This window comes from Chrysemys picta, chromosome 4 (genome assembly GCF_011386835.1).
Source record: "Chrysemys picta bellii isolate R12L10 chromosome 4, ASM1138683v2, whole genome shotgun sequence".
Taxonomy (NCBI): Eukaryota; Metazoa; Chordata; order Testudines; family Emydidae; genus Chrysemys; species Chrysemys picta.
In genome coordinates this window covers 83,146,352-83,159,323 of record NC_088794.1, presented here as the reverse complement: position 1 = coordinate 83,159,323, position 12,972 = coordinate 83,146,352, and the positions used below count along the sequence as shown (strand labels likewise).

The 12,972-nt window shown below is 48.8% G+C and overlaps 1 protein-coding gene across 3 annotated transcripts in view; it reads left to right on the top strand.

The window, feature by feature from the left end:
• AMBRA1 (autophagy and beclin 1 regulator 1) overlaps positions 1-12,472 on the top strand; it is a 202,012-nt gene extending 189,540 nt beyond the window's left edge. For all 3 annotated transcript variants that reach the window (XM_005302264.4, XM_005302262.4, XM_065595136.1), the window contains exon 18: positions 10,788-12,472. In XM_005302264.4, coding sequence (XP_005302321.1) covers positions 10,788-11,278 — 491 coding nt within the window. In that variant the 3' untranslated portion in view covers positions 11,279-12,472. The remainder of the gene's footprint in view (positions 1-10,787) is intronic.
• Positions 12,473-12,972: the final 500 nt, after the last annotated feature.

The following is a 12,972-nucleotide window of genomic DNA, read 5'->3' as shown; positions in this document are numbered from 1 at the left end:
CTCTGGTCAGCATCTCCCACAAAGTCCGAAGTGTTCAGTCTCTCTGTCGTCTTAGGTGAAAGATCACTTGGGGTTCTTTATAGTCCAGTAAACCTTTGAAATGGATTCTTCTGAAGGTTACCCCCCCAAAGTAAAGTTCATTCAAGCTGTGAGGAAGGTGATAAGGAATTTTCATGCTGGTTTCTTCCCCTGCTCATGTTTGCTAAAATGCAGATTGCAAGAACAGATCAATTTCCTCCCCCTACCATGATGCTGAGTAGTTATCCCCTCCCCTTGTTGGCTTGATGATCCTGTTTACCTTCTATATAAATTGCAGTGCTATTGTCTCTAAATGTATCTTGGAAGTACCTTTTAGGTGGCACTACCTTCGTTTAGGATGGGGTAATGTTAGCCCTGCCTGGCACACACGGTTTGTAATTTTGAATTTGTCCTCGGTACGTACCCGCAATAATATTAATTATCAGTATCAAGTATCAGAGGGGTAGCCGTGTTAGTCTGGATCTGTAAAAAGCAACAGAGTGTCCTGTGGCACCTTTAAGACTAACAGATGTATTGGAGCATAAGCTTTCGTGGGTAAATACCCACTTCGTCAGGCACACGTGTCTGACGAAGTGGGTATTCACCCACGAAAGCTTATGCTCCAATACATCTGTTAGTCTTAAAGGTGCCACAGGACTCTCTGTTGCCAATTATCAGTATGATACTCTTTCTATTGATATCTTACATGACACACAGAGGTTATGACATTAGTGAATTGGGGTACATTCACCAGATCAGGCCAGCTGAAACTCATTACCAGATACCAGTGAGCCCCTTTCCATCTGTCACTGGGGTGATGTTAGGGTCACAGGGTTTGGATAGACGGGGTCCTTTGGCTCCTCTGTGACTGGCACCTCAGCCAATTAGCCAGCACAATTACAGCATCACTGGCCTGCTCCTTCCAAGAACCAGTTAGCACTTTGCTCTAACATAGCCTGAGCCACTGGTAACCTCTGGAGTCTGCTCAGTGATTGTGTGAAATCAGCTGTTTTGTTGGTAACATTCCTTCCTTGATTTCACTTGTACTGTCCATGATTTCAAACAGTCTGTTTGTCCACAGTAAGCAGAGAACATTGCTAGCTTGTTTGTTGCCGCCTTTGGCAGCAGATTTAGATGTAGGTAATGCTGTGTTTTCTCTGAGCGGAAGCATCTTACGCTTTAGGGCTGCATCTGTGCTGAAGAGCCTGTGGTTGCTGTAGCAATGTCATGGCTCCATTTGTGCTGGAAATATTGGAAGCGCTGCTGTAGAGTGGCCGCCGGTTTTATCCCATTGTGTCATCTAACCCTGCCCAGAACAGGGTCAGGCTGTCATCAGCCAGTCCACCGTAATGCTCCCACCATGCCTGGCAACAGCGGGGCTGCACGTTACACTGGGCTGTTTAGATGTCTTGCTGCCTTTTGGGTGGTTTTCTTGTTTTCTGCACCTGCCAGAATCTTCAACCATACTGAGTTCGATGCCATTTTAAAATGGAAACCGCATTGTCTAATAGTAAGCTCACAGGGCTAGGAACCAGGAACTCCTAACCATGAATCCCAGTGCTACCACTACCTCAATATGTGACCTTGAGCATGTTGTTTAATCTGTCCATAAAATGGGGATAAACTTCCCTATAGTACATCCCAGAGTGGGTTGTGAGGATTAATTTGTGTTTTTTTGTATAGCACTCTGAAGATGTAAAACACTATATAAGGGCTTAGTATTATTATTGGAAGCACTCAGCAGGATGGATGAAACAGATGTGAGTCTGGGCAGCACCAAGGGAAATGTTTAGTGACCAGCTTCATAATGAGACAGAAAAAAGCAAGTGTACATTGCAGCTCCTTTGGAAACAAGGGTGCGGCTTTCTGGACCACCTGCTGTCCCCTCTCCTGGTGTGGGGAATTCCATGTCATGGTGCTCTCCCAGATGTATACTTTCTGTGGCAAGAAATATGCAATGTAGCATCAGAAATCTAATTAAACTCTCTGTGTGTAAATACAGTCTCCTTCCCTCCCTGCTAAGCTCTGCAGAGCCTTTGCCTTTCTGATTGTCTTTGTGCTGGCTTTGGAAGAATGAATGTACAGGGAGTGAATTTATTAGAAGCAAATCCCTCTAGTGCACATGTTGCCTTTTCCATTAGTTAATCACTGCCTTGTGAACTGTCGCCTGTGAAGCATGCATAAGCCAGAGAGACCCAGGTTTGGGTGAAAGGCTGTGAGAAAGGCACTAAGAAATATTTGAAAGATGCTTTGACTCCTGAAAAATTTGTCTGTCTCCTGCTTCCTTTTAAATTGACAGATGTAGGAGTAATTCCGATTGGGCTCAAACACGGAGTCTTTATTAAACGTTGGTATTTACATTGCTCAGTTTCCCTGCAAATGGAGAGATGCAGTGGGGAGGGTCTTGCTTGCCTAAGGACCAAATTAAATCTCCTTAGAAACAAGGAGGACCTCCCAACACACCGACCTTTAGGAAACGTGATTTCTAATCCAGACCATGTCAGAAATGACATGAGTTTGATGCGTTCCAGCTTAGTCCCTAATTGACATTTGTACAGATCACTGAATCAACACAATTTGTTTATCAGGAGAAGCCCAGGACTGAAATATTAAAGGAGAGGTGCTACGGGTTGAGCTTGAGAAGTGTTGGCAGAGCTGGGTGAGGGAAGCATGTGCAACAGTCTGCCTGCCCTATCCCTGTCCTTAACAATATAGATCTGTCCCTCTGTCTTCTGATCACTACATGAACTTCAAACCAAACAAACCCCTGATGGGAGACTGGTGTGTGGCGTTTATCATCCCAACTCCCAGCATCTGCCTGTGTTTAGGGGGTTGTAATGCAGACATTTTACTATCCATTGAGCAGATAAGTGCAGTATGAGCGCATAGTATCCTAAAAATGAGAAGATCTATTATTAGTAGGTCATCTTGTCCCTCTTTTGGGAGACCAGAGCAGGATGACTATCCTCATGCATGTGCAACTTCTGGTCTCTCTGATTTGATTGTAATCAGTCCAGCCTGTTTTACAGCCCAGTACAAATAGCTCTATCACCTGGGCCCTTAGAGATGTTGTTTCTCTAACTTAATGAACTGGATGCTCACGAGTGGAAAGAGGTTCTAAAAATAAAGCCAGAAAATTGCACTGGGCTAGTATGCTGAGCTCTCAAGCTGCAGGTAGCGAGGAGACGTCGCATATGCCTGAAACATTCCAGCAGGATCCTGGAGTAAGTGAAGCACCCTGTAAAGACCTTAGGAGTGCTCGCTGAGCGCACATACATCTAAGGCCATGTCACTGTAGTACCATAGTCAGATGTGGTGGTGTGAATTCAGTTACTGTTCAGTTAAGAGATCCTCTGATGAAAAGGACTAGCTAGAGAGGATAGATAGTTTGAGTGGCATATACCATCAGATCCTTTGTGGTTCCCTGTCAATTTCCCTTCCCTCCAGAGGTCAAACCGTGGATGAGAAATGGTGGTGGTACACGCAGATCTTCCCACCAAATAAATTCCACCTGTGTGTCTCATTTTGGCGATTCACTGCTGAGTAGTTCATGCTAATGATCAAAAGGACTGTGCCTGCTCTCGGAGCTCCCTGAGCTTAGTTACCATTCAGTGGGGGTTGAATGTGGCCATGGGCCCTGCTAGAGTCAATTAATAGATTCTAAGACGAGACAGGACCATTATGATCATCTGGTCTGACCTCCTGTATAGCACTGGCCACAGAACTTTCCAAAATATTCCCTAGAGTAGAGCTTTTTGAAAACCTTCCAATATTAATTTACATTCTTGGGTTTGTGGAAAAATAAGTGGCGGTATCCTGTATGGTACCAAAATGAGACGTCCCTCACAATAAATTGTGCAGAACTGACCCTCCTGTTCCTTTCTGACATTAGGTGTGCAATAGGTAACAATGTTGACATTGGAATTATCCTTGAGCATCTAAGTTAAGGGGCAGTTCACACCTCTGAGCTATTGTTCCTTGTTCTCGGCAGACTCATTTAATAGATTTCTCTCTATCATTTACGCTTGGTTCCCATTGTTGAGGCTCACAACCATAACAGCTAAAGACTGACTTCCTTTTAAAAAGGGGTGTTGAGATTTTGGAGAACAAAATAACACCTGGAGGGAGGTGCCGGTATGCCATACTACCACAAATCAGCCCAATCCAAGCCCTGCTGCCCATTGGGTCCATGCTAATCATGTGTTATGTTGCCATCCCTGCACCCGGGAAGAATAAATGTCACACCTTTGTATGTCCTATGGAAAGTGCTTTACATCCTCTGCTAGCTATAAAATTCCTGCCTGCTGTCTCTTGGCTCTACTGGAGACATTATACATTCCCAGTTTGTAGTCTTGCTACTCCAAACAAAATTCTCCTCTTCCTAGAGCAGCCTGGCAGAGGACATCTGAGTTGGTTTCCACTCACTAATATGATATTGGGGCCAGCTGCACAGACTGGTGGAATCCCCTACTCTTTGGGATAAGTAGCCATAAGTTCTGCCTATGGCTTTGCATTTGTTTTGGAATAGGAATAGGAATCTTTTGGACCCTTGGGAAGTGCCTTATAACTTAAATGCTATGGGCAGCTCCATTTAATGTTTGCATTCCTTGAAGGAGTTCCAACCAGCTGGCTGTGGGCTATTTGCTGGGTTCAGTGATCCTGTTCTGTGCCTGACAGAGTGGAGCTGGTTTATCCCTATCTCAGGTGAATGGCAAAGCAGTTCAGGTGTTTCAAGGTTAGTTTCTGCTGCGAGATGAATTCTGACATCGGAGCAACCCAGGTGGAAGATGAGCAGCTGTTCCTTCTCTGTGTGATATGTCCACATTCACATTCCACTCAATACCCTCACTTGCAGAGCTGGCTGCCTGCTAATCTGAATTCTCTGCCTCTGGTGTGATGTGGGGTATTGGCTGCTTTCCTGGCCCACAAAGAATTGCCATTGTCTCCTGGCCTAGACCATGTTGCTGCAATGTGAGCATTACCTAAAGCCATCTGCTGTGCCAGTTGTCCCAGTATTCTGAGGAGAGCTGTTAGTAAAGAGGACCATGTTCTGCAAGGAAGGACTTGGGATCATGCAGAGACTTTTCTCAGGAGCTGCTTAGCGCTGTGGAAAATTCACCAGCAATCAAGAAAGTGGTGCCCTGGGGACAATGTTCCCAAGACCTAGTGCAGCAGAGACCATTTCAGAAAGACTCACCTTTGGAGAGTCACAGGGTCGTGCCCCATCCAGAAACAAAAGGGAGTATGTTACTTGTGCGTGTCATACTAGTATCCGTGAGAAATCTGCATTCTGCTGAGCAGGCTGACTCGGCATTCATAAGAAAGGCAATGTAGGGCCAGCTGGGTGAGGCAGACCTCCAGACTGCCCTCTGTGCAGTGTGTGTGAGGACCTTTGCAAGGTCCAGTAGGGCCCAATGCATTTGTTGAGCTTTAAAGGTGAGGAGAGAGCGAACGGCCTCTTAATGCAAAAGTGGAATGAACTGTCACTTAGCTCATTCCTCTTATACTAGCTCTCTGCTAACGCTGAGCACCAGCCAAAACCCCAGTGGAGCCTGAAAGAGTTGGAAGACGTAGTGAGACACCAGTCACCAGCCCAGCTTTCCCTCCCTCCTGTCCTGATCTTATCCAACTGATGGGACAGACTGTGAGAGACACTGTCTCTGCTGCCTAGTAGCTGAGGCAATTGCTATACATTTGAGAGGAGGGGGAAAGAAAAGTAACAAGCTGGACCAAGGAAAGAGCAAGCCGCGCTGCCCAGCTGTATGTGGGTAAGGGACTGGAGTGACCAAGCCAGTTGGTGCAGCAATGATATTGCAGGCCTGTCCTCACTGGCCTTTTTTTTTTTTTTAGAAGCTCTAGCGCTCATTTCTCTGCCCTTTCGGGTTTCTTAATATGATCGCTCCTGACATGATATATTGCTGAGCAGCAGGGCCTGCTGTTGTGGAATCAGCATTTGTTCTCTGAGCAGACAACTGCCTCAAACCCTGGAATTCCTCTCCAGCTGTAGCTTAGTAAAGCACGTGATCTGAATTGGGGGGGGGGGAGTTAAGGGTGGTAGGCATGTTCTGCCTGAAGGCTGGCTGCGGGGAGTGCTCATATTCAGCACATGCTGTTTATGTCTGAGCGTGTCAGAGGCAGGAGTAGCAGCTGACGTAGGTGCCGACTCCATGGGTGCTCCAGCTCCAGAGCACCCATGGAAAAAAAAATAATAGGTGCTCAGCATTCACCGGTGGGCCCCACTGATCTGCTTCTCCCCCTCCCACTCAGCGCCTCCTGCCCGCCACTGATAAGCAGAAGAGAGAGGAGTGGGAGCAGGAAGAGATGAGGTGGGGCCTTGGGGGAGGGGGTGGAATTGGGGGCAGGGCCTGGGGCGGAGCAGGGGTCGAGCACTCCAGGGGAAATCAGAAAGTTGGCACCTGTGCCAGCTGACAATCTTGGCTGACTTGTAGCCCCAGGGTGTGCATGGGCGGGGGGGGAGGGGAAATACCAGGTATTTACAGCCTCTAAAGTTAGGAACTGGTTTGCATGCCCCTAGCCAATACTGTGAGCTCTGGATTTCTAATGCTTTCTATTTCCAGCATTGCCAGATACTTAGTAACAAAAGACTTATTCACATGCAGTGGTGTGGTCTGAATTGTGATCAATATGCTCCTGATATTCTTACCAAAGCCATTCAGTCTCTGTCTAGCAGAGGATGAGACGCTGACCGAAGCTATACCTCTAAAAGGTGGGAGTATTGCCCAGAGAAGGGGAAAATGTCTGGAGGAACTTGCTTGCTCAATGAATGTCCTCCCTTTACCATTTGCCCCAGGCAGCTAGGTAGATGCTGTGGGAATGGCCACCAAGAGCTGAACATAGACTCTCATGTCTTGGTGGTGTTTAGAAGAAACTTTCTTCACTTGGGATTTAATCTTTCTTGAAGATATCCTCTGCACTGTGGTGACCTGCACCCATGCAATCTAGGCTAGATTAGTGCAATGCACTTTACATGTGGCTGCCCTTGAAAAGTAATTGTAGACAGCAGCATGACTGCTGTGAGGGTTAGACTTGTCAGCTGCACTCTGCTTTGGCTGCTGCTGGTCCCAAGAGTATGCACTGTGACCAGTCATTAGGTAGAATATCCTCCTATCCTGCAGCAGCTGAGGGGCCGTGTCTGCTGCCCTGTATTGGGTCCTGTCAGGATGGGAGGAAAGACCGTCTCTCCTGAGGGCCTGCATCTTTGCCTTATATACACTAGTGCTCCATGTACCTTCTGAGGAGGCAGTGTTGTGTTTTCATTGCCTCTTTAGTGGTGGAGGGGCTGGTTTATTGGGGGCTCATTATAGTAACTGTTCTGGGATCTTGGTCACTGTGCCAGACTGGTGCTAAGAGTCTCATTTTCAGTTGGGCTGATGTTGTTTAGCTCCCAGAGGCCTTTGGCCACACCACCTCAAAAGTAAAAACATGTAATTCTCTCTACCAAAATAAACTCTGCCCCAAAATGTTCTGCCCTTTTCAAGCACCTTCTTCTTCCCATGGTCCTGGAGAGCATTCCCTGGACCAGTGGTTTTCAACCTGTGGTTTGCGGACCCCTGGGGGGGTCCCCAGACTATATTTAAGGGATCTGCGAAAGATTGTCATTGCTATAGAACAATGGTTTTCAGCCTGTGGTTTGTGTACCCTTGGGGATCTGCAGACTGTCTAAGATTTCCAAAGGGCTCTGTAACTCTATTCAAAATCTTTTAGGGGTCTGCAAATGAAAAAAGGTTGAAAACCATTGCCCTAGGCAGATGGTGGCTGTTACCATCCAGACCAATCCATGGGATTTCAGAACTTCACCATCCATACCCCCAAAATTCAAACAGTCATTCTGCAGCAATAAGATGTGGGTCCCTCCCACAACCTGCCCTGGGGCTCTCCTGGCTTTTCTTTGCCTCCAGAAAGGAAGAGTTCAGAGCTGCTAACCACCTGGTTCAGCTTCGCCCACAACCTAGTATTTCGTTTCTGTGGCTAGTGTGCTCCTGTATGATTCCTGTCCGTGTGTGTGTCTCACTTCTCCTGTTATTCCCCAGGCAATGCAGGAAGAGAGGTTAATGCGTAGCTGAAATAACCAGCATCTCTGATCCGTGAGGCTGGGATTCCATTGTTAGGTTCTTTCTGGTGACATTCTGCCCAGCAAGCTCAAGCCTCAGCATTGTTCTCCCCTCCGTCTCTCCCACATTGATGCTGTCTCTAATTCCTGCCCTTCTTCCTACGCGGCAGCTTCAAAATCACTTTTGCATCTCTGTCCCCCTGGCTAAAACCCTTGATGGGTCCCTGATTCTTGTGACTGCCTCCTCTATGGCCTCCTAGATGTTCCCTGGAATGCTGCCATAAAGATCCTCTTCCCTGCCGCTGCTCTTACCACATCTGGCCCTGCTAGTCTCAACACTAGTTCCCATCCACCATGTATCATACGCAGGCTCCTCCTCCTTCTCTTCATAGCCCTGCACAGCCTGTCTGCCTCTCTGCGCTTGAGTCCTCCTCACCCAGACTTCCCCCACACTCAATCAGCTCTGCACCTCTGTGCAGGCACCTATCTGTGTCCTCCAGGCACCCACCCTCTCCTCCACAAACCAGACCTTCCTCCTCCGAGTAATGTCAGTAAATTACAACAGCCATCCCTCCAAAGTGAAACCTCCAAACCAAGCCAGGCGCTCAGCCTGCCCATCCGGTCCTGCTTGTCGCTGCATCCCATCCCCCACTGCTTTGGTCTGTGTATTGCCTAGTTAGTGTAAGCTCCATGGGGCAGGGATCTGATAATTGTTTCAGTCTGTGAAGTGCCCAGCCCGGTGTTGGTGCCATGGATAGTAAAATTTGGCAAGCTTTATGCGTGTAACAGGGTTTAAAAAAAGAAACGCCACAGTTTTAATCAAAATAGTTACAGTGGTACAAAAATTGTGTGTGGACCAGGCTGAATCTCTCTCGGCTCCCTCATTATAGCCATGTTATCCAGGCCACTGCCAGGAGCAGTGTCAGTTTTGCCCCCTAGTTCAGTGTTTTGTTGGTTTTTAAACACCTCACACTCCCTATAGTCTTGCTCATATTTGTGTTCTTTCCCCTGGTGCCAGAGAAGCTGGTTCCTTTCTCCTCTGTTCTAATCAGTGCAGAGCTGGGAGTGAAATTTATCTCTTTAATAAGAATCAGGTAGGCTACTGCATCCCTCTGTGGAATGATTCTAACACATTCCAGTGAATCAGAACCTTTCCCTGCACAGTCTGGGTGAGGTTTACTGCTAATGGAGTAAGTGGATATGGGGCCAGACCTGTCTGCACTGGTGACTTGTTCCTCCTCTTACTAGGCTTTATTTCTTGTAGTATTTTTTTCTCCATAGAGCCTATGCTTAGACTCTTGAGTCTTCTCCCCTGTGGTGATGTGTGGGCCCCGACCTTGCTTTGTGGTTGCTCTGTGCACACAGCAATGGATCACTATCCATTCCAACCCTGGCCTCTCCCTCTGATTGGAGGGGCGGGGGGACCCCCCACTGGGAGATTCTTGGTGGGGTAAGGGAGGAAGGGCATTGGAGGTGAGTTCTTAGCCCCTCTCGCCACATGGCAAAGTGTTTGGTTTACTGCAGTGCATGCTGAGCTGTGCTCTTCCCCTCAGGGCCCTGGGGACTCACTGACCTTTCTCATAGCTGAGAAGAAACTCTCTGTCTCTCTGACCTTTTCACTCCACACCTGCATGGCTTGATAAGAGCTTCCTCCCGGACTCTGCTGTGTGTCTCAGGGATGCTGTTTCGCTTTCCTAGAGCCTGAGGGAGCCCAGGATGGGTGTGAACTTGTGCTAGAGAGGGGTCTCCAGGACTCTTATTAATCTTTGCCGCAGTCTGGGACCGGTCCCGTTGCCTCTCTTTCATTTGGAAACTGCTCCTGTGCTGCAGCTAGTGCAGAATGCAGCCGCTCGAGGGGGAGGCTGTGCTGTGCTTAGCAGCCTCTTGCCCACCAGACGTGCTGCACAATCTGTCTTTTGGTCTACGTGGCCTTAAGAGTGGGTGGGGTCTGCCTGGGGGCCTGTCTGCTGGCTTGGGACCTATCGCAGCCTGTGAGCTTGGGGCTGGTGCACTGACCCTCAGGCAACAGGGCCTGTCACTTTGGGATATTTTCTAGATTAGGTGGAGCACATCAGGGGAGTTCGACTCTCAGTGCTCTGGGGGTGGTGACTGCTCCCCCCCCCCCCCCCCGGTGTGGCGGTGGAGAGGAGTAGCATGTGCAGAGTGTGGGTTATTGAGGATGGTTTGTCACTTTGGTTGTGTGGTATTGGCTGTGTTCTGTGGGAGAGCCTGGCTTCAGTGGTGTGTAGATACCATGGACACACTCACCTGTGGCTGTCTGAGGAGCTTTACCTCAAGTGTCCCATCCTCAGGGCCCTTTAGACAGGGCAACATTACCCATCCCTGATGCTGCCTGGCAGGGATTGGTCAGTCCTCTGTCCTATGGCAGCTTTGGGGGCCTGTGGCTTGGGCAGATGTTCTTCTCTGTGTGATGTGTGATGTCAAAGTTGAATTTCTCGTTTGGCACTTTAATAAAAGTTAAACAAAATACAGTAAAACTCCAGGGTCTGTATGGAGCAAACCCTGCACATCTGCAGAGGAGCTAGCGTGCCTTGTTGCTGACCTGTCCTAGTCCATGTGCACCATGCTGCATCTGACCATTCTGCTTCCTCCGTTCTGGCTGGCCGGCATGGTTTTCTTTGTCCCATAGTTCTTGTCTCTTGTGCACTCAGGCCACTTCTTATGTTCTCTCCTCCAGGTGAAGGTCCAGAATATGGGGCCAGTGGAGACGATGCCCTCAGCAGGATCCAGAGGCTGATGGCTGAGGGTGGTATGACTGCTGTGGTCCAGCGGGAGCAGAGCACCACTATGGCATCCATGGGCGGCTTTGGCAACAACATCATTGTGAGTCACCGGATTCACCGCAGCTCTCAGACTGGTGTGGAATCCATGGGAGCTGATGGTGCCTTGATGCAGCAGTCCACCTCGCACGAGCTGGCAGCTGAGCTGGAGGGACGGATCCTTTCAGAGTCTATGCAGCTGGCAGAGCAAGGCCAGAGCCCGCAGACAGCTCCTGGCAGGAGTGAAGGACAAGGAGCCGATGGATTGGATCTGCCAGAGCAGTCCCAATCCTCTATGGACACTGAGGGACCAATTGAATACAGTGACCTAACCAATAATAACCATCTTCCTGACAATACCAACTACTATAGTAACGACAGCACCAGTGGGGAGTCGCGGAACAGGTAGAGATGAATTGTGTCTTGGTGCTACCCTTGTACTGCTAAGCAGAGACCTGTACCTCACAGTTGATCAGGAGCTGGAAGAGTGGGGGTATTGTGGCTCTGACAGGATAATGGTAATTGAGGAGGGGGCCGAAGTGGAAGAGAAGCCACCAAATCTATAGGGACCCCAGGCAGAAGAAGCTTTATTTGGTCTTAGCTTCCAGCACCCATGCTCCTGCACAATTTCTATGAGAACATTAATGATCCCTTACAATGCTCTTCTGAGCCTTGTGTAAATATCCCAGATTACTGGGAATCCCTGGGCTTAGCCCTAACCCTGGAGTGCTCTAAATGTTACCATTCCTAACATGAGTGTTTTCCTACTGCTTGCCACCAGCCCCAAGGTTTGAGCAGAAGAACGAATATCAGGGAAGGGGGCCTGCGGTGTCCTCCAGAGACAGGCAACCCTATTGGGCATATCCTGGATTTGATGCCCCAGCTCTGCCAGTGGAGTGGAGGAGTCTTCCAGGCCAGAGTCCCACTCCATGGGATGGCCCTAGTGCCCCTTGGGAAGGGTGCAGCATTTTGGAGACTAGAGAGAACATTATTCCGGTCCAGTCTGCGATCTTCCCAGGGCAGAGCTGGAGTAGAAAGAGCCAGGCTTAAGCTTCACCATCCTTTATATACCCAGGAGCCTCTCAGAAGTGAGGACCTTTTCTTTGAATGTCAGCTTAGCACCGAGCTGCTATCGATGGGGAGAGAGAATGGGGGCAAATGCAGGGGGTGGGAGTGAGGTGGGTGTGGCTCCCCCAGTAAGGATGCAGTTAGCACAAGGATACTCCAATATTTTCACACCCCCAGCTGTGCCAATATTCACGTGAATGAGCCATCTTGGCAAAGCCTGCCAGTATCATGGCACCATTGGCTGGCTGCATTTCTCTTGGGGCGGGGAGGGGGTGACTTTCCAGCTCCAGGTCAGGGCATGAGGTATGGGTCTGTGACGTAAGGTGTTGCATGTGAAATCTTGACCTTGTACATGTAGTTTCTAGTGGAGAAATCAAGGCTCTGATAATATTTTGTTTTTAGTCTAAAATGTGATTTTCCTTTTCGTTTGTAACTCTCCATCCCAGCAAGCTTGTGGCAGGAGGGTAGGGGGAGAGTCTGAGTGCTAACGAGGGAAACACCAAAGATCAACGTCATTAAAATATGACAAACCCTTCTCTGGCCTGCTGTCTTCTCTTGTGTGCTGGGGGGAGGGTGTGTTTGCGTGATTGGCCCTGCCATAGCTCCTGCAGCCAGGGAGCTCCAGGTGCTTCATAAACAACCTCTCATTCCCTCAACCCCACAAGGGTAGAATCACCTCTGTGACAAGTCACTGGCAGAACTGGGAATAGAGCTCAGGAGTCCTGCTTCCAAGTGCCGTGCTCTAACATTGCACAGCTGGGTACATTCCTCCCTGCTTTTCCCCTCGCTCTCCCCGTCACTGCCTAAGGCAAGGGGAAAGTAGTTGAATCCCACTATATTCCACTAAAACAATAGGGACACAGCTGTCTACTCCAAGAGAGCCAGGAAATGTCCTTCCTGTCCAGTCCCCTACCCCAAGAGAGCCAGGAAACATCTGCCTGCCTGCTTCCTGGGGAGGAGAGGAGAGGTGGCCATTGGCTTGTTTCAGAGAGGAGACTGTGCACTTAAACCCATGGGGGCTAGGTGTGATAACCA